Source organism: Talpa occidentalis, unplaced genomic scaffold (assembly GCF_014898055.3).
Source record: "Talpa occidentalis isolate TD23 unplaced genomic scaffold, MPIMG_talOcc4v2.1 talOcc4.12, whole genome shotgun sequence".
In the NCBI taxonomy this organism is placed as follows: Eukaryota; Metazoa; Chordata; class Mammalia; order Eulipotyphla; family Talpidae; genus Talpa; species Talpa occidentalis.
Genome location: NW_023601212.1, coordinates 77,685,999 through 77,709,566, shown reverse-complemented (window position 1 = coordinate 77,709,566; position 23,568 = coordinate 77,685,999). Strand labels below are relative to the sequence as shown.

Genomic DNA, 23,568 nt, shown 5'->3' with positions numbered 1-23,568 from the left:
TATCTACCCTTTGAGAGAGGAATTGTCCATTCCCATTATACAGATTAGGTCACTGAGGGCAGACACTTGTCAGATAACCCACACTGCAGCACATGTCCACAACCCCAGGGGTTGAATGTCTTTGCACACCAGTCACTTGACTGTAAAAACCCACCACTGGGTCCCCTTGGGTTTGGCCAACAGCCAACCATGGGACAGAGCCAAGGCCTGGGGCTGCCCCTACCCCCAGGGAGAATCTGAGTCATCTTAGAGAACATTCTCATCTTCAATCGCAGCCGCCTGTTATGCCCTACCGGCCACACTGGAAACTTGATCTGTTTACTCTTGGATTCCTAACCCAGCAGAGTGAGGCCTCACGTGGGCCTCTCTGGGCATCCTGGGCAACAAGCCCCGGCCCAGTCAGAACCCTATTCCCTCAACAGGCCTTAAACGGGGAAAGGTGGGGAGCGTGTGGTCAGGGAGGCCATTTCCAGGTAAACTCGTCTAGCAAACCCATTCTGATATTTCTGATTTATGAACCAGATAAATTAGCTGAGGGAAGAGAATGGCAAGGATTTGTTTATTTTGTGGAACAGTTTACTCATTAAAATCACAGAGTGGGGGACATTTGTGGAATCGCCCAGACAGGGAGGTGGGGCACTGGGAGGAGAGCCTGGAATCAAGCTGGGAAGGCCACTGGGTGCTGCCTGGTTTGGTAACGGGATTCTGTACAGATGGTGACCCAGCCTCTGTTTGCATACCTGTAGGGAGGGGGAGCTCACTCCTTGCAATGCAATTAATTTCATTTATTCATTCCTTATTTCCTGAAAGCTCTAATAATGCGGTCTCCTTTGAACTAACCCCCAGATATTCACTCCAGCTAGGAAATGACAGGGAAGGAGCCCAGTAAGACCATGCCCTCTTCCCACAGTAGAAAGAGGGCTTATGGCAAAAATGCTGCATGAACCCAAGTCTTTCTGGCTTAAAGCACTGGTTCTTTACTTTACCTGCCACTGAACTCACCCAGCTCTAAACACCAACCCTGTGGGCCTGTTGAGGGTACAGCTGAAGTTGGAAAGCCAGAGAGATAGGATGCTCAGCTGCTTGCTGGATGGCTGGACCTGGCCAGGAAGAGCCCACCAGCATGTTGCCTAACCAGGGGCCTCAAGTGCAGTGAATCCACGGCCATTATCCGGGGGTCCAGTTTGGGAGAGGCCCTGCTGCAGGGCATTGTTCATGTAGAGAGTGTACACCCCTCCTGGGGCTGGCCCATACTCCTCTCTGCCGCCTTTGTCTGCACATGGCCCGAGGCAGATGTGGGATGGCATTTGGGCGCCCTGTGTGCAGAGAGAAGCCCCTCCCCACACTGTCCATCTACTCTACTTCTGTAACCACGAGATCAGGCCTGGGCGTTCACAGAGATGACTACCTTGCTGGCAGCAGGAAGGAGGAAGACAACTGGGAATGCTGTGAAATTTCTTGGATCTTAAGTGGGAGGCCCTATCCACCCCAGGAACCTCAGCGCCCAGGCCCACGTGCTCACACAGGGCATCAACAATGCCTTTTCACTGTGATGTGAAGGGAGAAGACCAGGGAGGCCGACTGTCTTAGTTTGTCTGGGGCTGTCCCCATTTTGGCACCAAATGTCCTGCATCCCAGGAAACTCCTTACCCCAGAGAGACAGTCCGGAAAGGCCTGCAGTCCAGATGCGCAAAGCCTCTTGATTAGCATCCGAAGAAGAAAAGAACCTTAGTGCTGGACAGACCTTCTTTAGATCAAGGCTCACAGAAGGGTCGGTCTGCCCGAGGTTGCACAGAGAACTTTTCCCAGTTGGGACCAGAACCCAGGAGACTGCCCCTTGCAGCATGGTGACCCTGAGTCATCCTGCTCACAACATGCTGCGGACCACAGCCTGGCCTCTGAGTGGTTGCAAAACCTGGCAAGCCTGGCAGTCCCTGAAGGCCCAGGCAGAGCACCACCCTTCCTGGTGGTGCCAAACCTGGCCCACATCATGGAGGCCGGGGTGACACAATGTCAGTCCTTCTGTCTCCTCACACATGCTGGTGCTGACCTGGGATTCAAATCCTGCCTCTGCCACTTATCTGCTCTGTGACCCTGGGCAAGTTACTTTACTTCTCTCAGACTCTCAGTTTAGTTATCAGTAAAAAGGGGTTAGCCAGGATGACTGTGGGAAGGGAAACAGGCTGCATGTGTCATAAATGTGGGCTTGCACAGAAAGATGGGCTGCAGAACCAGAGATGGGGAGGGGTTTGGAAACAAGTTCAACATTTTATTGGCACCAATTCTCCTCATGGGCTTCTCCGTGATGCTAATCAGCCCTGGCTGGGCACCATCCTGGACCCTGCACTTCACACTCATTCCCCAAAGCCTGTCCTACACGCAGCCCATCACCAGGCCACCCAACCACACAGAGCTGATGCTCTCACCCGTCAGGCCGGTCCCTTTGCCTGGCTCCTACTATCATCAGGATAAAGCCAAATGCCTTGCGTGGCTTCAGCATCCAGGGACTGAGTCTCATCTCCCCAGCCCCAGGCTTAGCCCTTGCTGAGAATACACCACCTGCAGGGACCTTACCAGTGCTTCTACTTGGGACTCTCTAATGTGGTCCCCAACCTGTGGCCTCAGAGTAGACATCCTGGACCACCCTCCACTGGGCACCCTGCTGGCCAGCTCAATCTGGGGAATTACTGAAGAGTTTACACCTCCTCCATCCCATCTTGAGCTGCACCTGAGTGGGTGGGGACCCAGGCTGATCTGCCTCTGTGACCCCAGCTCCCAGTCCCTGGCTCACTGACTTTGCCATGTGCCTTGGGCAACTCCTGGCCTGGAGGCTGACTGGGGGTGGAAGGCAGAGGGTGCACAGGTGGCTCAGATGCCTGGCCCAGCCCTTTCTTGGCCTCGGTTTCTTCAGCTGCACAGGTGACTGCCTTGGGCACTCTTTGGGCTCCCTCCAGGATCACAGTCCTGTATGGAATCAGATTACAAAGAATCTGATAAATGGCAGCCATCTCCCAGCACAAGGTGGGGAGGGCATTTTCATAGGCTGATGCATTGATGGGCCTGGGGAGCCTTACCCCTTCTACATCCACCCTTAGGGAAGACTCTACAGGTGCTCAGGTGCATTCTTTATGTGCCATGAAGTTGAGAGTGTTGAAGCAGCATACAACATGTGGCAGGTGAGCCATGGTGAAGAAGGACCTGAAATAGGGGCTTCCCTGGTTGTGCAGGGGTTAAGTCTCAGCACTATCACATTATGCCCTGAGTTTAATCCCTGGCCAGGGAGCTGACCCAAATGGTGCAGCACTCTCCTGTCTCACCCACTACTCCCCTCAGCAGTGGATTTCAGTAGATCTGCCTGTTTTGCTCCCCATTCTGGTGAATCCTCTCACCCCCTGCACCTCTGGCCTAGACCCCAGTTCTTGTATGCATAAATAAAAAAATATAAATCTTTTTTAAAAAAAGGACCTAAAGAACAACAACAACAACAAAGGACCTGAAATAAATGAGTAATGCTTCAAAAATAGGTAGAATCACATATAGACAAAGAAGTAGACCAGTAGCAGTAGAGGAGTGTTGACTTAGAATGGGGAGTGGGGGAACTTCTGGACCCTGGAACTTGAGTCTAGCCTGGGTGCTGGCCCTGGCATGTGGTCAGTCATGGGAGTTCACCGAACACGCCCTGTGCTTGGTGCTGTCCCAGGCTGCGCAGTGACGAAGGTGCATCTTGCTTTTCTCCTGGTCTTCCCTGGGCCTCGTCACAGCACAGCACACTTGCCTTAGTCACTATGTGATCGGCTTGGAGGTGGCCACGTAACTCACAGTGGGCAGCCAGGGTCCCCGGGAGAAAGATTTGAGGGGGCAGAGGTGTTGAGGACGCCATCTGAAGACGAATGAGAAGGAAGGTGTCTCAAGGACCCCTTGATTCAGTGCCCAGTGGTTGTCCTGAGCACTTAGGGTTGAGGCAAGAAATGCTTTCAAAGAGATAAAATCTATGCTGGGATCACTGTTCTTGAAGATATTTTTTTAAAATGCAAAACTTTGTTTTTAAACAGTACTATGTACAGGTTCTGGGTACACAATTTGGCTAGTTCTGATAAACATGCAAGCACCACCCCAGGCAGGACACCACAGAAGTTCCTGTCCCTTTCTGCCCACCCTGCTCTGCTTTCTGTCATCACAGAGCCAGGCTGCCTTGAATGCCTTGCTTCTTCAGCTCACTGAGCTGTTTTTGAGGTCCACTTGTTTTATGTAAAGGGTAGGGTTTTTAAATGCTGACTATATACATTTATACAGAGTATCTTAAAATATACCACAATATTTATTTGTTCTTTCTCCTGCTGATGACACTTAGTTGTTTCCAGTTTGGGGCTATTATGAATAAAGCGTCTATGAACATCCTTAGTTAAAAAAAAAATCCTCCTGGCCAGCTTCCTATGCCCCAAATTCCCGTAATTCCACAAAGGCAGCTCAGGCTTGCCCCACAGGACGCCTTTGCTCACCTGCACACGCCTGAGCCAGGCTGAGCCTCGCCCTCTACGTGGGGTGGTCCTGTGGTCACAGGCTGGGGCACCCCCTGCTGAGGATAAATTCCCCCTGAGATGGGGAAGGGGCCCTGCTGGTGTGGGGCCCAGCAAACGAGCACGCGGAGCATTCAGTTTGCCTGATCAGGGAAACCAGGGAGGTTTGGGTGGAGAGCAGTGGGACACCCTTGGATGGGGCACCCGAAGGGGCTAAGGGAGGGGCTCAGAAGCTGAGGCAGCGCCCCGGCTGGGAAAGCTCGAGGGAGCCCAAAGGGAAGACCCCCCCAACTCGTAGTTGAATTGTCTAGAGTCATGGGAATGTCAAATATGTTCTACACTTTGTAATACGATGTTGAGTGGAAAAAGCAAGCCCCAGAGGACACACGGCCAGATGTCCTTGTCACAGATACACATGGACATGCCATTTATAAAAGTCAAGGGAAAGTCAGACATGGGTAGGTGGCAGTTACCAGCCATGCCACGGTTGCTGATGGGGGATGGCGATCCAAACTGATAGCAAAGTAAGTGAGAGCAGTAAGTTTATCACCAACCAAGGATTGTAATGAATCGAACCTGTGCACATGAGGTCCACTGAAAAAAAGGCTTTGAAATGACTGGGTGGAGGTGACAACAGATGGGGTTTGTGTTTGGCAGCTCACTTGGCTGCTGGGAGGACAGACATTCCTGCCTCTCGCCGATGATGGTGCCGCTTGCTATCTGTACCGCCCGCTGCTCCTGTGCCATCACTGTGCCCAAAGAGGGGGCACCCGTGGATGCTGGGGGGGGCAGGACTCAGAAAGGGATGCCTGTGAATCTGGCCATGTCAGAGGGGCCTTGTGCCCCTCCACTTGGAGGCCTGGAAGGATGAGGAGTGCCAAGAGGAGTCATGTCCAGCTCTACTGCCCCCCAAAACAGGGAGTTGGATAGACAACGCTTGTGTTTCTGAAGGGTCCCAGGGGCAGGAAACAAGGGGGTGGGAGGGAAGATGGGGGCAGGACCTCAATAAGAAAGAGCTAGGACTATCTGAGCAGGGGTTACAGCTCAAAAGCCTGCCAGGGGCAGGCAGCTGAGACAGACGGGCAAGAAGCAGGAATAGAACACTCTTTGCATATTAAACACACAGGAACATTCTTCACTTGCACCAAGAAACGTGGTTCTCTGAGTCAATTTGTCTTTCTTGCAAACTTCTGGGAAGGCATAGTAAAGATATTTTTTCCTGTACTCAAGAATAGGCCAATAAAAGCAGGGTGACGAAAGGGTGCAGCACCTGACCTCAAATGTGAGGGGACGTCCAGGAGGGGGAGAGGAGGCTCCCTCCCTGCTGAAACAGGGGCAGCTGCCTCTCAGCACTGATAATCGGTTGCCATGTGGGCCCTGGGTTGCAAGATCTTCCAAATTTTCAAGAAAAGATGGAAATCCAGATTTTTGTCTTTCCCTCAATGTTTAAATGTTGGTGTAATTTTTAAAAAACACACTGGGCGGGCCAAAGAAAACATGTCTGGTCTACAAATACCTCATTTTCCCTTCCTAGACACCTAAAAGATCTCAAAAATCTGGGGTTTAGGGGTAGTCAATCTGTGGGATGGTGAGGGGTGTCTGTGTGTGACCACTGTGGGCTCAGAGCCTGGACTCGGAGGTGCACAAATCAAAAAGGGGCTGCAGGACTCCTCAGAGGCCCGGGCTACCTCCGGGTGCCTCCAGGAACGGGGGAAGCAAAACATAAATCAGAAAAAGTGGAAGTGGCCGGCGACCATTTGCCAGCTCTGGACACTTCTGGGAGTCTCAGTGGTTTGCGCTTCCTACTGGCCTGAACCCTAACTCTTTGTGGCCTGGTACTAGGGCAGCAGCACCTCCAAGTTCAGGCTGTCCAGCCCTGCCCACACAGAACAACTTTCAGCTGGGAGTCAGGAAGGAAGGAGCACAGCCGCCACTCCTTGCCCCTCGCCCTGCAGGTTGGGTGGCCCTGGGCAGCTCCTGGGCTTCCCTGTGCCCCGCCCCACATCACAACACACGGCTGCTGTGGCTGTTTTAAGGGGCTGCTGTCTGTGCATCATGATTCCAGGGACCCAGCACCAGGTTTGCTGGGGGTGCAGATGGACAGTGTTGGAGGGTTTGGGGCTCAGAAAGGCAGGTTATTGAGAAGCAGCTTGAGGAAGAGATAAATGTGAGTGCTTGGGATTTCAATACGAAGGCCCCAATGCCAGAATGCAGCCAATTCTTGCCAGTTCAGCCAGCCTGAGTGCATCCACACCCCACCCCACCCCACCGCTTCATCTGTAGGCCACAGAACAGACCCCCAGACTCTGCTTTCAAGGGATGGCAAGTATGAACAGGGGTGACCCTAGTCCTCCCATCCCTGCATTAGGAGAGCCACTGCCAACATGAACCTGGTGTTCTCTCACTGAGCCCAAATAAACCATCTAGAACTATCCTGGGGAACTTCCTGGAGTGATAGAAATGGTCTACACCCGTTTTGTCCAGTGGGGTAGTCCCTACCACCTGTGGCTATGAAACACTTTGAAATGTAGCCAGTGAGGCTGAGGAGCTGAATTTTTCATTTGATTTGATTTTAATTAATGTAAATTTAAATAATCACATGTGGTGAGAGGCAGCAGATTTGCAGAGCATGGTTCTAGAACTTTACAAGACTCCACTCACTTGAATGCAAATAGCCTCCCCTGAAACAAAGCCCGTGTACCCACCCTGTCCTGCAGCTCCAGGTCTCGGGGGCCATCAGCACTGGACCACTCCAGGCTTGGATTCCAGGCTCCACAATGTGGGAACCTCACTGAGGTCCTCAGGAGTAGATGTGAGCTGCTAACATGAGGCAGGGTCCCCAGCTGGGTGCTCACATTACCACTACTTTCCCAGGAAAGTCCCCTTGGAGCTTGTTTGGCAAATGGGGTAAGATGCTTAGCATCACCGACAGGAGCACTTTAACGGGTCAAGCTCATGCCTGGAAGAAAGGGCAGGAAGACCGCTACGGTGCCTGCTGACAGCCTGACCCACTCACCTTTCTCTTCACCCTCCATTAGCAAGATGGGCACACTGAGCGGGGACAGTCTTGTCAGTGAGGGCTGGGGTGGTGTGGGGGACACAAAGGGTTCTTTACCCTTTGCTTAGCCAGGGCTGCCTAAGCTAAGAATCAAAGACTGCTCCCCAGGTTGGGAGTCTAGCTACAGTGGAAAGATCCCTGCACACCCCAGCTCTAGCTGTTACGTTACCCCATACACGGGATAAAGGTGGCCTCCAGTCCCTGGTGTCAAGACTGGGGCCTAAAAACCACAGACACCCTGGCCTGGTCAGCTCCGCACAAGCCAAGCTTCCTACTGGAAGCACCTTGGGGACGGTTCAGCAGTTGACTGGCCCTGCCCTGCAGTAAGGAGGTCTAGGCCCTGAGGGCCTTGCATGGGCTCTGGGCCAAATATTTCACTTATATTAAAATTCTCCCTTGGCTGTGGCCAATATCCCCAGGGCCACATGTGATTTGCCAAATCAGTGAGATGGAGAAAGTGAGAGACAGGAGCAATAGGAAACAAGAAAGTAATCAGAACATAACCTAAAAATGCAGCTCTCACAGCTGGCCAAGTCAGTAGCTTCACCCCACCTTGCAGATGAAGACACTGAGGCTTGCAAGGGCCAACATCCTGCCAAAAGCTGACATGTGAAGACTGTGTGGTGTGTGGCGGGTGAGGAAGGTCAGTAGACTGTCTGGGCCTCTGGGCTGCCAAGGTCCTCTTTGCCCACGCAGAATGTGGGTGACCTCAGGGGTAAACATAGTTGGCAGTTGCCAGGAGCCTCTCAAGAACCTTCTGAGGGTCAAAGGGGCCAGCAGCTGCCCACTCACCGCCCTAGGCAAGAAAGTGTTTTTATGGGGTCTAGGACAGTTGTAAAGTCCATGCTCCAGCTGGCCTGCAGGCCCTGAGAGGGTGCTGCTCGGGCCCAGCAGGTCCCAGAGCCTGGAGCCTCCCAATCAGTTAAGCTCAGCAGGAGGTGGGGATGTCTGGGGTGTGGGAATCGAAATAATTCCCAGCATACCTGGGCCTGGGAGTGGGGCTGAGCGTGCTCTGAGAGGCCCTGAAGCGCCAGTCCATCTGAGAGGGAAAACCAAGCCCCAAGTCTAGCCCTGGCACCAGCACGGGCCACTGCCATTTGGGCCAAACCTTCCAGGCTACATCTAACATGACTGCCTTGTCTTGTATCACTGACCTCCTCTTACAGATGTAGACCACAGAGCGCAGAGCTGGGCAGGGACTGCCTGAGGCCACATGGCAGAGCTGGGCACCACACTAGGTTGGTGGGAGTATCTGGGCAAAGCAATGTCCTAGAAAGGGACACTACAGGGGTAGGGGCAGCAAAAACAAAGAGTGAGAAAAGGCAGGGAGGGGCTTGGAGCTGAGGGTGCACTCACCTGGATTCCATCCCCATACTGTGCACACAGGTGCAGGGCAGAATGTGATTTCTGCACAAATCAAAGCTGCCCTCCTGCCGACAAAGAGGGACTGTCGGACAAGACTCTCTTCCTGAGGGTCCTGGGGTCAGGTGAGGGGGCAATGAACAACTTGCTCACATGGCTAGTAAGTGGTAGAATTTGGATTAAAAACACATTTTTTTTTTGACTATTACACACATATCCCCTGAGAAATGGTTTTCAGCATAAGCTCTTCCAGTTGGAGTTAATAGCAGGAATGAGCAGTCAGGCAAGGTGAGAGGGCCGAGAGTAGGGGAGATGGCCTGAACCTCATCACTTTGCTCCATGTCCTCCAGGTGACCTGTGGCAGGTCTGAGCAGTGGCTTCCCATCAGCAACCCCTCCTTTGTATAAAGCACATGCTGAGAGCCCCAGAGCAGCTGGCACATAGTAGGCCCACAGGGAAGGTCAACCCAGATTAAGCTTTGTTTGTTCTCAGTCCCTCCTATCAGTCCCTGCATCAGTGACTTTTGAGCTCTGAAGGAAAAAGGGTGAACTTTGAGAACAAATCCTAGCCACTGCCTTTCCTACTGAAGGAGGTAAAGAACTGTGGGGTGGGGAGGTGATATAAAGGTCTGAGGCCTTGAGGTAGAGAGGAAAGTCCAGGTGAGTGGCCAGGAGGCCCAGCCTGGTTTCAGTGTAGAGCCTGACTAGAAGGAATATTAACCCACCTTGAAAATAAGCTTGGGGTGTGGAGCCTCCACAGGAGAGGGAGGACAGGTCTTGCCCTCCCTCCCTGCCAACATCTCATCAGGGTCTGCGGGTGTGGTCACCCATGCCTACTTTTCCTCCCAGAACCCACCAGTCCAGCAACGACCAAGCAGGACGGGTGAGAAACAGGAGGTACACGCAGCAGTCCCTGAAGGCCCCAAGGGCCACCAGATGCCTCACAGCCTTACCTCTACCCCAGGGGTGCCAGGTCAGGTCACACCCAGTTCCCACAAGCTGGGCACCTGGACTATGGCGGGGGCCTACGATGGGCCAGATGCTTGATCCAAGCTATCATTTCCTCATAGGCCTGTTTGCCCATAGGGAAATAAGTCTCCCAGAGTGGCCCTAATTCTGCTCACCCAGCAGTAAGGTTGATGAGCTAAGCAAGTCTGGTGGCTTAAGAACCAGAGGTCTTGGGTTCAGCTACCTACTCCTCATGTATGGCAGATGTTGCAGCTACCATGAAAACAAGCCCAGGAGGTTCCTCACAGTGTTAAACATGGCGTTAGGTGACCCAGCAATTCCACTGCTAGGTACATGCCCTTGAGAAATGAAGACACACATTCACGCAACACTTACACAGCTGTTCACACCAGTATTACTCATAATCAAAATATGGAAACAATCCACATGTCCACCAGTGAGTGAATAAAATGTGGTCTGTCCAAACAAGGAATATTAATCAGCCATAAAAAGGAATGGAGTACAGATATACAGAATACAAGGTGAACCTTGAAAACATTATGCTCGGTGGAAAGTCACAAAGACCACATATCATATGGCTCCATTTACATGAAATGTTGAGAAGAGGCAAGTCCATAGGGACAGGAAGTAGGTTAGGGTTGCCAGGGGCTGAGGGAGGGGTGGGGAACATGGAATGCATGCTGATGGGTATGGTTTCTTTTTGGGAAAATGTTTTGGAATTAGTGGCAGTGGTTGCGCAACTCTGTGAATATGCTGGAACTACTGAATTGTACATCTTAAAGGGGTGAATTATATGGCATGTGATTTATATCTTGATGAAACTCTTACATTCCCTACTCTTGATTTCATGGTGGTTTTTTTTTTGTGCAAGGTAATGAACCATTTAGTGCCTCAGTTTCCTTATCTGTAAAGGGGGCCAGTATTTGTTCTACATGATAAGGATTATGAGCATTAAGCGAGTTAATATACCAAATGCTCAGAGCAGCTGTCTCGTGGGGTACTGGGCTGACTGCCACCATGATGCCCCGGCTCACTACCCTCCAATTGGCCAGGCTCTTACTCTTACTAGGATTTTTGTAAAATATGCAAAATATAAAATTTACCACCATAAGCATTTCTAAGTGTACAATTCCGTGGTGTTAAGCAGTCACGCTGTTGCACCCTCCATCTCGAGGACCCCTCCTATCTTGCAAAACCGAAACTATACTGAACCCACAACCTCCCACTGGTGCGTGCCCCCCACTCCCATGAACCCACAACCTCCCATTGGTGCGTGCCCTCCACTCTGTTTTCTCTGTGAATATGACGACTCTAGGTACCTCAGCTAAGTGGAATCATATGGTGACTGGCTTATTTCATAGAAGCATAATGTCCTCAAGGTTCATCCATGTTGTGTCATGAATGACTTTCCTTTTTATCCTGATCATATTCTGGCTGCATGCACCCCATTTTGCTGTCCAATCTGGCAAAACACAAGAGTTGCTTCCACCTTTTTAACTGTTATAACACTGCTATGAATAGGGGTGGACAGGTAAGACCCCAAGTTTTTAAGCACAGAACTTGGAGGTCAGAAAAAGTCCAGCATGTGCCACAGCCACGTGCTGCACAGCCACGTTCTGGCCAACGACAGATGATGGCGGCCCCTCAGTGTAGCTTAGGTGGGTGGTAGCTATACCATCCAGGTTTGTGGAATTGCACCCCATGATGTTTGCATGATGACAAAATCACCTAATGATGCGTTTCTCATAAGATATCCCAGCATTGCATGCCTGCCTGTATTCATGGCAAGACAAGTGTGAGGCATCTGGAGCTGAGTTTCCTTTCAGAAGTTTTATTTAATATACTTGCAATAAATCAAGTGGCTAAAGGTTTGAATGAACCATCAGCTGCTGGAGATCTCAGTGGGCCTGTCAGCCTGTGCCAGGAGTAGCACCAGGCCACTGTGGAGGACCCACCCACTGGCCTTGGTAGAACTCCAGCACATTGGGACTCAGCAATTTTACTTAGGGTGGTTCCTCATACCAGAGGTCTGTTATGAGCAAAGAAAAGAAAACAAAAAACTTGCCAGGCCTGTACAGACCCAGAAGAAAGCAATTCAGTACTCTACAGCTATCACTCTTGATCTGGTTCTGAGGTCTGGACATGCACTTGGGGTAAGGATGAACCCTCCCAACCTACACCCGGAAGCATAGGTAATCTCAGGAAATCACCCACCAAAACCCAGGGTGGCTTCCTGGAGGAGGTGATGCTCTAGCTTTAAGGACTTTCAAAAGCTGCAGTTGGACTAAAGCTAAGGAGCTCACATATTCTGGTTTTCTGTTATTTGGGGTTATTACTTCTTGTGCTATCTCTTATTCTCAAGTATCCCCATCTGGATGATAAATGACATAGTCACTGACTATATTAGTTATCCATTGCATAAGACCTTACCCCAAAACTTAGTAGTTTGTATTTCTTAGTTCCTATGGGTTAAGCATTTGGGCACAGCTGAATTGGGCATTTCTGGCTCAGGATCTCTTATGAGGTCATAGTCAAGATGCACGGGGTGGGGCTGCCTGGGGTAGGGAGATCTGGTTTCAAGGTGGCTCATTCACTGGGCTGGCTGTTGGCAGGAGGCCTCACTCAGTCCCTTTCCATTGTGGGTATCTCCACAGGGCTGCTTGACAGCCTCACAACATGGCAGCTGGCTTCCCAGAGTAAGGAAGGGTGTGTGTGTGTGTGTGTGTGTGTGTGTGTGTGAGAGAGAGAGAGAGAGAGAGAGAGAGAGAGAGAGAGAGAGAACACAGGCAGAAGCTATGCCTTAGCCTTGAAGAGAGAGAGAAAGCACACAGGCAGAAGCTATGTCTTAGCCTTCAACACTCAAGGCATTGCATCTGTCATATTTTACTCCCTAGAAGAAAGGAGTAAAATGAAGACCCCCTCCCAAGTTCCCATTTAAAGGAGGGGGAAGCTCTAGCTTTTAAAGGGACGCATCAAAGAAAGAATTTGGGATATTTAAAAACTACCAGTTACTCTAAAAATAGGGCAAGTGTGGTGTAGAGATGGATGAGCCCTGAGAGAACAGAAGTCAGATCAAGGAACAGTCTGAGCAGGGGGCAGTCTAAGCAGGAGGGCAGTCTGAGCAGGGTGCTGCGCGAGGCAGGAATGTGGTGAGGGATGCAGAGGGAACCATGCCACCGCCCCCTGCACCAGTCTCTAGTCTCTAATGTGGCCATGTGGCCCCCACTCAGCCCTTGTACTACCAGCTGTCCCCTCCCTCTGGGCCTTGGGGCTTCTCACTCTGGTGGGAACACACCTTTCCTTCCTTCTGGACACAAGCGTCTTTTGTGTTTCCCATGCCCCCTCCCACTCCCCATAGCTGGTGCATGCTGCTGGGCTTCTGCACAAATAAACACACCAGTGTGCATCAAACCCAGGCTGTGGTCACACCAGCCTCAGGTCACATCTGGCACTCTGCACACCCTTCTCTTTCCAGCCTCCAGGCTTTAGCTATTTCTCCTGCCCAGTGGGCTTGGGCTGTGCTAACCCCGGAAGGCACTGCCTTGGAGGCAGACGGAAGGTAGGGAACCTGCATGGATAACTGAAGGAAGAGATGAGGGGGACTGGGAATGTAGCAGGGGCAGTGGGCACAGGCAAGGAGGGGTGGGCCATGCTGAGCAGTTGGATGTGGGGCAGGCCAAGAACAGCCCTGGGCTTCCATACTTGGTGCTTAGGAGCTGGCGTAGAGCCAGGCCCTTCCTTGGGGGCAGCAGCAGGTCACGGTTACCCTGGGGGAGGGGTGAGATGAGAAATTATTCTGGGGCTCATCCTGTACCCTTTTTACCTGTACAGCTCCCCATTTGTGCCCACCCTCTCCTGCTCTCTGCCCACTTTGGCACCGCTACCTCCAGACTCAGTTCAAATGCTGCCACCTCCTCCAGGAAGCCTTACTCACTTGCATCTCTGGGGTCCTAGGCTGCCCCTTTCAGAGGTCCTTAAATGACCAGAGTCCTGAGCTGGGTTTCCAGAAGGCAGTGACAGAATCTTTACTTCCTAAAATCAGAGTAACTGTATTGTGTGTAAGGAGCCTTAAAACCATGGGCTTTTCAAACTCTGCTCCCACAGACTGGCTTTACCAACTCAACCAGGGCATTTTCTCTCTCAGTGAACACTTAACTGGAGCTCACAGAGGACCAGGAGAATGCAAAGTGTCTCCTGTATTCCTCACAATAGCCCAGGCAGTAGGCATGAGCACGGTCCCTGCTTTAGTGGTAAGAAACTTACAATACAAAGGTCAAGTAACTTGCCCAAGGTCACACGGCCAGGATGTAGCCATGTTGGTGTTCATGGATGGTGCTATCCCACGGTCTAACTCCCTGCCAGTCTGTCTTTCCCTGGATTGCAATCGAATGGAGGCCCCAGACCAATGCACTTTGGAGAACTATGAAGACTTTGGATTTTTGCAATTTTAAGCTTTTCTCCTGCAAATGCCTCTTCAGTCTTCAGCGCTCATTCTGGCTTGCTGGTAAGAGTTTCCACAGGCAGCAGCACCAATGAATGAGTGCAGGCCCAAATGAATGAGAAGACCTGCAGACAGCAGATCTGGTGTAGGTGGGTATGGGGGTTTCAGGGAGCAAATGCTCCCTGCTTACTCACCTGTGTGTTTTCTGGCCAATCACATGAGATGTGAGCATTTCGTGGCCAGAGTGTTGCAACTTCCTGCCCCATGAACACAGTTCAAGCTAAGGACCTTGCCCAGGTGCCACTGCTGTGGCCTTTCTGCTAAGTGATAGGAAATCCAAACCAGTGTGCTTTTAGGCTTGGCTGATGGTCATGCAGACAAGCCAGGGTTCTATGGCCAGGGTTCAAATCCTGCCACTTGGGTGCTTAAGTTCTTCACTTTCCTTATCTGTAAAGCGGGGGCAACACACCCTCAACTTTAGAGGGTTTCTGTGAGGATTAAATGAGCTAATAGAAGCACAGTGCTTGGAACAATGCCCGGAGTGTAGTAAACGCTTTAGAAGTGTAGGCTAGTGTGGCTGTCATCATTGATTTTTACTGTATACTTAGTAATTGTTCCCAGCTTTGCCTTATAGGGTCACGGAGAACAAATCCAAGTCCCAGAAAAGTTGCACTAGAATACGTGATCAGACCCTTTGCCCAGCTGGGCTGAACATCCTCAGTCCCCCAACTAGTTTCCAGGGTGCTGAGACCCTCTCAGCCTTGCCTGATTGTACAGGGGTGGTCCAGGCCACTATAAGGTCTGAGGATGTCCTGGTAGTACAGAGCACAGGTTTCAGCAGGGACTGAGAACTTCCATCACACCAGGCACACACTGCCAGGCCTGCCCCCTCAGGTCTGTGGCCACTGGGAGCTGCAAGGCTCGTGGCTGCGGGTTGAGGGCCTGGCAGTGTGTGCCTGGTGTGATGGAAGTTCTCAGTCCCATGATTGACCTGCCTGGAAGCTGACTGGGGTGTGAGAAGCACAAAGGTTTCTTCCCCCATACCACCACTAAGAGCCCACAGAGTGGCTGGGTTGTGTAGCTCCCAGATCTACATGGGATCTGGCTAGCTGGCCCTGACCCTGCTGAAACCTGTGCTCTGTACTACCACCAGGCACACACTGCCAGGCCCTCAACCCGCAGCCACGAGCCTTGCAGCTCCCAGTGGCCACAGACCTGAGGGGGCAGGCCCCAGCCGTATCTGTGAATCCTGACTGGTTCATGATGATCCAGGCTGCAGTGGTGAGCCTTGACTGGTCTGTGGTGGTCTCATTCCCTGTGCCAGTGATTGGTGGAGGCATGCTCAGTTCTGCTCAATCAGATGAGGAGGTCCATATAGGAGGGGGTGTTTCCTGGGAAGGTTTCTCAGAGACAACCTGGTGGCAAGTCTTTTCCCTTCACTGGGTTTCCTCCTGATTAGAAGGCACCACCCAACCCCCATTACACAGTGAGCCCCACCGTCAAGCCAAAGGTGGCCACATAAAAAGACCCGAAGACCAGGCTCCTCGATGGCATCATCAAGCCTTAACCAAGCCTGAAGCAGGTAGGCACAAAGTCTTACCACCCAAAGTTCAAACTTCTCCTGCGCAGGCTAGCTAAGTGATGGCTTTGGTTATTTGGCCAAAGCAGCTGCTATTCGCAGGTCACACTTCATCTTCTTGAGATTAAGTCCAACGTAGCAGAAGGATGGGTCTGAGCTCAGCTGTGCATTCAGGGAAGACTTCCTGGAGATGGGGTTAAAATGGAATCTAAAAGAACAAGCAGGAGGATAAAGGGGTAGGGCAAGGGGTAACATTCCAGGCAGACAAAACAAAGGACTGAGGTTGGAGACACCCTAGGGTGTGGGGGGAAGAGGCATGCAAGCATGAGAGTTTTAGAATTAATCTTTGTAGCTGGGGGCCATGAAAGATAAGGCTGGAGAGAGGTGGGTGGGCCACAGATGGCCCTAAGCCAGGTCACAGAACTTCAGGTTTAGCACAGGATGGACAGAAAACGCTGTGGCTAACTTTGATTTGCTCTCCCAGGGTCTAGCCCTTCGGCTGTGCCTGGAATAAGTGCACTGAGTCTTCAGGCCCCCCTATTCCAGCCAAGCCCTGAAGAACAAGAAAGACAAAGGGCAGAGGTGCTGGGCCTTGCTGCTCCAGGTGTGATTCTGCCTGTCTCTTCCAGCCCTCAGGGCACTCATAAGAGACTATCTGAAATCTGGGTCACTCTGTGCATGAGTTGGACATCCATCAAACAGGCAGTTACTAAGTCACTACACTCTGCCGACAAAGCAGAGTGCTAAGCACTGTGGAGAAGGGATCTGGTTCAAATCCCAATTCTGTTTCCTCCCAGCTGTGTGACCTTGAATAAGCCATTTTACATCTCCAAACCTATTTAGTATCTTCACCTCTTTATAATAGATGGTGAAATAAATGGCAGCACTTATTATCTCTGGTACCATAGGGGTGGTGGGGAGTAAGAAGATGCAAAAAAGCTTCCTGAGAGTAGTTAGTAACGTAGGTGGGAGAACAAGACAAGCAAACAATATGCTGTAATAGACAGAAGTTGGGATGTGATGAAAGGTTCAGGGGAGGGAGCCTCTGCGCTGGGCTGTGAGAAGTCGAAAGTCTAGAGAGGTGATGAGGGACAAGCATTCCTGGTGGAAGCAAAGGTGGGTAGAAGGAAAACAGAACACTTAGAGTTTCCATGCTGTGCTCCTAAAGTTTTCAGAACACAGAATGTTGCAACCAGAAAGATTCTGGACATAACTGTTGGATGCAGGCATCATTCGCAACCTGTAATAGCAAAGTTCTGTGCTTAAAACAGAAAGATGCAGATTATCTATCACTTACTGTGTGACCTTGAGCAAGTTACCTAGCCTTTGGGCCTCTGATTTCTCTGTAAAGCAGGAATAATACCTAATTCGCAGAGGTGTACCAGCCTATGTACAGGATCTGGGGAGGAGAATCCCCTTTACCACTGAGCTAATTCCTATTTTATTTTATTATTTTTTTAAGATTCATTTATCTATGCATTCATTTATCTATGCATATTCATTAATCTATGCGGTGAAGGCCAGAGGTGTGGAGGGTCGGGTGGGGGTGGGAGGATTCACCAGAGACAAGAGTGGGGAGCAGAACAGGTGAATCTACTGAAATACACTGCTGAGGGGAGCAGCGGGTGAGATAGGAGAGGTCTGCTGCACCATGTGGGTCACCTCCCTGGCAGGAATTGAAATTGTGCTGCAGTGGCTGCGGATTGCTTCATAGTGCTGAGACTTAACCCCTTGCAGGGGGCCCCCCTAATTCCTATTTTAAGGCCCTAAGATCCAGTGCCACCTCCTGCAGGAAGCTTCCTAGGCTTCCCCAGAAGTCCCCCGTTCCTGACTGCACCCTGTTGTATTGTGATAACCTCTTTTCTTCTCTCTCACCAGATTCTGGACTTCAAAGAGGGAGGTTATGTTAGCATCTCGTAGAGCCAGCTGCACTATCACAGAGTGGAGACTCATGCCACCCCCTCCCCAAGCCTCTAACCCCAGGTAGACAGGAGAGGGAGGATATGACTAAGTCTGCTGGGGGTGGAGTGAAGAGGGTGTTCAGAAAACTTGGTGGAGGGTCCAGGCAGAGATGGAAGATGTGCAAGAACCAAGCACAGAGGTGTGGAAGGAGGGATGAAGTGTTTGGGGGACCCTAGAGTATTAGCCAGAAAGTAGCAGGGATCTGAGGATTCTGAGTGCAGATCCCAAAAGGCCTCAAAATACCATGCTAAGGATCTGACCCTATAGGGGGTGACTAAAAAACTGTCCACAGGAGCACAGATCCTTGGGGGTTGAGACACTAGTTGAGGCTCTGCTGAAGTTGGAGGGGGTGGAGTGGAGAAAACAGGAGGCTATGGGCCACCACTTGGGGGCAGGTATACTGGAAGAATCAAAAAGGACCAAAAGTTCTACCTGGATAAGGGAGTATTGCAAATAGCTTCAAGAGAGCCACACCCCGGGCTGGGACCCTTTCCACTTGCTAAAAAGCCATTTTCCACAATCACCCCATGTGAGACACACAGAGCAGTTTCATGAAAACCAGTGGGCCGAGAGTTGCTGTCTTCATTTTACAGCCAGACATAGTGACAGCCGGAGAAAGAAAGGGACCTGCATGGCCACTGAGGCAACAGGAGGCCATAACCACCCAAAGCTGGTATCTTGGCCCCTGAGTGAGCACCGGGAGGCAGCCATATGACAAATGTGCTCAGCACCTTCTGCAGTCAGACCCAGGAGACACGGAGATAACCTTTGACCTCTGAGTCATCTTGAGACTGGACTGGTCACCTGGATCTCAGACCAGCTACCTCCTGCAGGAGGGAAAAGAGGACCCATTGAGGGGCAGGTATTCCCTGTCACAAGGCAGGCCCCAATGCCTATCTTAAGTCCTCCAAATTGGACTCTAAGGTGGGGGGGTCCGTCCCTACACAAAAGGGATAGGGGCAGAGGGAGTCCACCCTTTGCTGCCTTTCAAAGAAGCCCCCAGTGTCCCCTCCTCTTAACACCCAGGCCCAGCACAGCCGCAGCCTGAGTCATCATCCCCTTTGAATGGTGGCCAGCTAGGGGGGCTGCCTGGGAACCAGGGCCAAGGGTTGGAAAAACAAGGGGGTTTTCTCTTAACTTCCAGTCCTGGAACCTCAAGACTGGCAAGGGGGTGGGGGGCAGAGGGCAGGCAGATTGAGGAATGGGAGGGGGTCAACAGTCAGAGGGGGCTTTGTGGTGGGTAGGGGTAGGTGGGGAATCTGAACTGGTGGCTTTTGTTTTCAAATGATCTGTTTAATAATTGCCTTAGCAATCAAAGAGGCAAGGCTGGGGCGCCAGGGGAGGACTTCAACTCTCCATACCCCACCGATCAGCAGATCAGCAGCCGGAGAAGAAAGTAAACAAGATGCCACCGGCAGATTTCGCTCCATCTCGCAAACAATGGCGGGACTGAGCTCCCGGCTCAGACACACACATCAAAGTGAGATTTCCAGGCAAGAACTTTAACAGGCAGATAAGCGGCTAGGATTGAATGATTTCCCTGCATCCCTGGAGCTCTCTGGGGTTCAGCGCCTAAGGGGGGCAGCTGGGGGGAGGGGGCGTTGGACGTTAACCTTGACCTGTAATTTATTCATTCATTTTGCAGCCACGGATAATCTCCCCGCGAAGAACCCAACCAGCAACAACTTCATCATCCCTTCCCACAGTCACAATGGTGGACAAACAAGGGATTTAAGTTACAGCGGCCAGCTCCTACTCACACTCCACTGGGCTAGGGCTGCTAAGACAAAAAAACACCCTAATCCATGCACCCACCGGGGCTCACAAAGTCAGATCCTGACCTGGCAGTGGAAAATCCAACTTGGTTTTTCTTTCTTTCTCTTTTTTTTTTTTAACCTCCCAAGGCCTTCAACTATTTTTCCCCCTGCAGCATCCAAGCCCAGCCTCAAGGCAGAGCCATAAACATGCCTGCTCCTCCCCCTTCCACGGTTCGGCAAAACACCGCCCCCCCCCACCTTCCCAGACCCTGGGAGAAAGAACCACCTAGCGCCTCACCCGCAGCCCCCTCCTGCCCTCCCCCAGCTCCCCCCGCTGCCGTTCGCAGTCCTCACAGGCACCTTGAGATAAACATCCACTAATGATTTTATGATTTTCGGCTCTGGGGAGCCGCGCTCAGCAGAATCCCTCCCCCCGCCCCGGCGACGGGGGCCGGCCCAACCGAGGGGATGGGGGATGGGGGGTGCTAGTTTGTTTTTCCACTGCCGCGTCCCCACACCTGTTTTTCATTCATTCATTCGTTCGTTCATTCATTCACAGGCTCATCACCGCAGCCTCTCTGGTCCTCGGGGTTTCGGGGAGGAGATGGGAGGGAGGCGGCTGACATGGGGGAGACAGCGGCGGGGGGTGCCTCGGGGGGTCGCGATGGAAGAACCCCGCTCGCTCGGAGGCAGGCTGGCTGGCTTTGTCATAAACAAGGCGAGCGGCGGCGCTGGCCGGTGGGGCGGGGGCGCTCCCGGGAGCTCGAAGTTGTTTTCCGAGCCGCGGCGGCGGGGACGGCCGCCCGGGCGCGCCTCTTTGTCTCTCCCCGGCCGGCGTCGCGTCCCCGCGCGCTCACCTGGTCTTGGAGGACAGGAAGGCAAGTTTGATGAGGCCGTAGGTGAAGAGCGGGATACTCTCCTTGGCGACGCTGGCAACTTGCAGCCGGTGCTCCAGGATGTGGAGTTCCATCGTCCGCCCGCGCGCCGCGGCGGCTCATCGGCGGGGGGCGAGCCGCGGCCCCCGCCCCCTGCGCGCCCAGCCGGCACCGAGCGCCGCGGGCGGCCGGCCGGGGGACCGGGAGCTCGGCGCCGGGCGGGCCGGGGCTGACAAAGGGGAGGCCCGCCAAGTCGCGAGGGGCCGCGGGCGGCGGGCTGGCGGCGGGCGAGGGCGGCAGCGCTGGCGGAGCAGCGGCTCGCGGCGCCCGGCGCGGAGAGCAGCTGGTGTTCGCTTGTAACAAACAACTTGCCACTCAAACCTCGGCCGGCTGAGCATGCGCGGCCGCCGCGGGGCGTGCCGGGAGTTGTAGTCGCGCTGCGCCGGGCGCCGCCGGCTGCTGATGTCAGGGGCTGCGCCGGGGGCCGGCTCGGTGCTCGGGAAACGCCGGGACGCGGGTCCCGTAGGGACACCGGGGGGCCACAGGGTAGAAGCGGGGGCCGTTTCAAGCCAGCCCGAGCCGAGGTGCAGGGTCGGGCCCGCAGGACTCGGGACTAGGCACTTTGTGGGGTAAAGCGAGTCAGTAATACCGGTCCTGGAGGAGGCCCCAGTCCGGGATGGGGGAGACTTGGAGATACTGGTAATTGTAGTGGCGAGAAGCCAAACAGAGCGGGGTGCGGGGGACAGAGATGATGAGGCCCAGGGGTCTAGAGGTTTTCTAGAGGGGGGACATCCCGACTGGGTTCTGAAGGAGGAATGGGAGGTCGCCTGATGAAGGGGGGCGGGGGGCGCGCGAGGTGGGAGACTAGGGGCCTTCCAGGCAGAAGGAACAGAGGAACAGCATGTCCAAAGGCACAGAAGCGTGAAAGCCCCCACGGTGCTGTGTTTGGCTTTGTTGGAGCGGAAAATGTGAGGGAGGAGAGGCAAGAGATAAGGCAGGCGCAGTAACCAGGAGTCGGGTCAAGAAGGGTCATGTGTGCAGAGCTAATGAGGTGGCCGGTTATCCCTCGGGAGAGGGGGTGATGGGGACCGAATGAATTAGGGAGAAGCCTTCCATACATCAGGGCTTCTCACTCTCGGACCCATGTGCCAGTGACCTTGTCCCATAACGTTCAGGTTCCTTCTTAATGGCTGATTGGCTTTGAAAGTTTCTAGGTTATTGGTGCTTTGCCCTTTGACAGAGTAATTTGGGGACGAGATGGGTCAGATCTACCTGCTGGGACAGGCGTTTTTGAGGAAATTTTGGCTGTGCTCTCCCACATTCTTTTTCAGCCCTGTTAGGTAGGGATATCTTAGGTTCTCTTATTTCCAGAAAGGGGTGTGAAGCATACACTCCGGTATCTCTTAGAGCATGTCTGTTCCCATCTTACTTTCTCCAAAGAATTCATCACCCTCTGATAACGATTTTTTTTTTCTATTTTTTACCCTGTTTCTTAGAGAAACTCAACTCGGTGAAGGCAGTTATTTTGTGCTGTTTCCTGCTATGATCCCTGTGAGACACAGTATATGGAAAGCATACTTGCATAGATCTATTCCTTTAGAATCTAGAAATCTAGAAGGCCCAAACAGAAATGCATCCAGGAGCCAGGCAAGTAACATAGATGTGTGAAGCAGCTGGGTATCAGATAGCCAGAAACGGTATTGGAGAAGGGAGGCATGCCTGCAGGCATAAAACTCAATTTATAAAAAACAACCAACAGGTGAAATCAAACAAGGCTAATGACAAGTTTCAGCCAGTTTTCTGACTTCTGCTCTAGATGACCTAAGTCAGTATTTTTCAGTCTGCTGGCCATGGTCCATGAAACTAATTTAGCGGGACATGACTAGCTTTAACATTTTTTTAAAAATAGAAACTGGCACAGAGTTTGCCCATAGTAAGGGCAGCTTACTGTTACCTTTTCCGTGTCTCAGGAAACGTTAATCTTGGGTCATGTGTGTACTCATGTGCATGCATGCATGTATGTGTCTGCATGCATGTACTGGATCTTGATATGAAAGTCTTCCGGTGGGTTTTGGTTAAAAACATTTGAAAACACTGTGAGCTTTCTATTTAATGAAGCCAGACCCTTATAAAGTGTCCAGTTTGACTTGCAGAATTGTGTTCGTTATGTTGTATTTGGTGCGTTGAGATTTTAATGAAACTGACTACTGAACTCACTGTTGGGATTTTAGAGAAAGTGACTTCTGGGTTGCTAAATCCAGAGCCTGGGTTCAGACTGGGACTAGAATGAGGCAAAAGAGACCCTTCAGCTGCCACATTTAAAGAGGCTTTCACTGTCAAGGTCCTGCAAGTGCTAGTTGACACTTTCCCAGTGGCATTCCCTCCCCTCTTGATTCCTTAGCACTGCCCTCTCTGGTCCTCTGGGCTTCGTCTATGGTTTCTTCTCTGCTCATACCTGAAAGGAGTGAAGCCTATGTGCTGTTCCCTCCTCTAGTTACTATTACTACAGTGAATGGCTGCTAGTGAATGTCTCCTAGGATGACCTTTCATGTTGACTTTGGGCTTGGTCATGAAACTTTCTTTGACCAATGAAGTTATATCAAGTGTACTTGCCAAGTCCTGTGCTTGGGACTTGCTCTCTTGGAATGCTGCCCTGAGACCATCAGGCCGTAAAGAAGCCCATGTGAAAGACTACCTGGAGAGAGAGGTGCAAATGTTCCAACTGTGCCAGCTGAGCTCAGTCCCCTGACAACAGCTGGCACCAACCCCCAGATATGTGAATGAACCCATTTTGGATCTTCCAGCTCACTGTCCAGCTGAATGCAGCCACATGAGCAAGCCAGGTGAACGCAGAGGAGGAACTACCCAACCTATACAAACATGGAAAATTATAAATCATTGTTTTTAGCCACTAAAATTTGGAGTGGTTTGTTATACAGCAATTCACGAAGCAGACACGTTCCTTAGACTTCCTCTTCTCTCACTCTATGGGTGTTTCTAGTTGCTGGCTTCCACATGGATAGTTCCAGCTCAGAACATGTTCTGATTC

At 52.0% G+C, this 23,568-nt stretch overlaps 1 protein-coding gene and 1 long non-coding RNA gene across 4 annotated transcripts in view; one reads left to right on the top strand and one right to left on the bottom strand.

Annotated features, from left to right (window-relative positions):
- Positions 1 to 20,763, bottom strand: part of CASTOR2 (cytosolic arginine sensor for mTORC1 subunit 2) — a 44,479-nt gene extending 23,716 nt beyond the window's left edge. Inside the window, exon 1 of the mRNA XM_054693596.1 lies at positions 20,502 to 20,763. Within this exon, the coding sequence (XP_054549571.1) occupies positions 20,502 to 20,614 (113 nt within the window). The 5' untranslated portion in view covers positions 20,615 to 20,763. The remainder of the gene's footprint in view (positions 1 to 20,501) is intronic.
- LOC119241497 (uncharacterized) lies at positions 12,483 to 19,401 on the top strand. 3 transcript variants are annotated; one of them, XR_008551208.1, is made up of 6 exons: positions 12,521 to 12,543; positions 13,381 to 13,464; positions 14,268 to 14,409; positions 17,804 to 17,908; positions 18,481 to 18,749; positions 19,197 to 19,401. It is a non-coding gene; the product is annotated as an uncharacterized LOC119241497 (long non-coding RNA). The 3 variants fall into 3 exon arrangements; XR_005124326.2 differs by lacking the exon at positions 13,381 to 13,464 and having other exon boundaries at positions 12,483 to 12,601; XR_008551209.1 differs by lacking the exon at positions 13,381 to 13,464 and having other exon boundaries at positions 12,515 to 12,543.
- Positions 20,764 to 23,568: the final 2,805 nt, after the last annotated feature.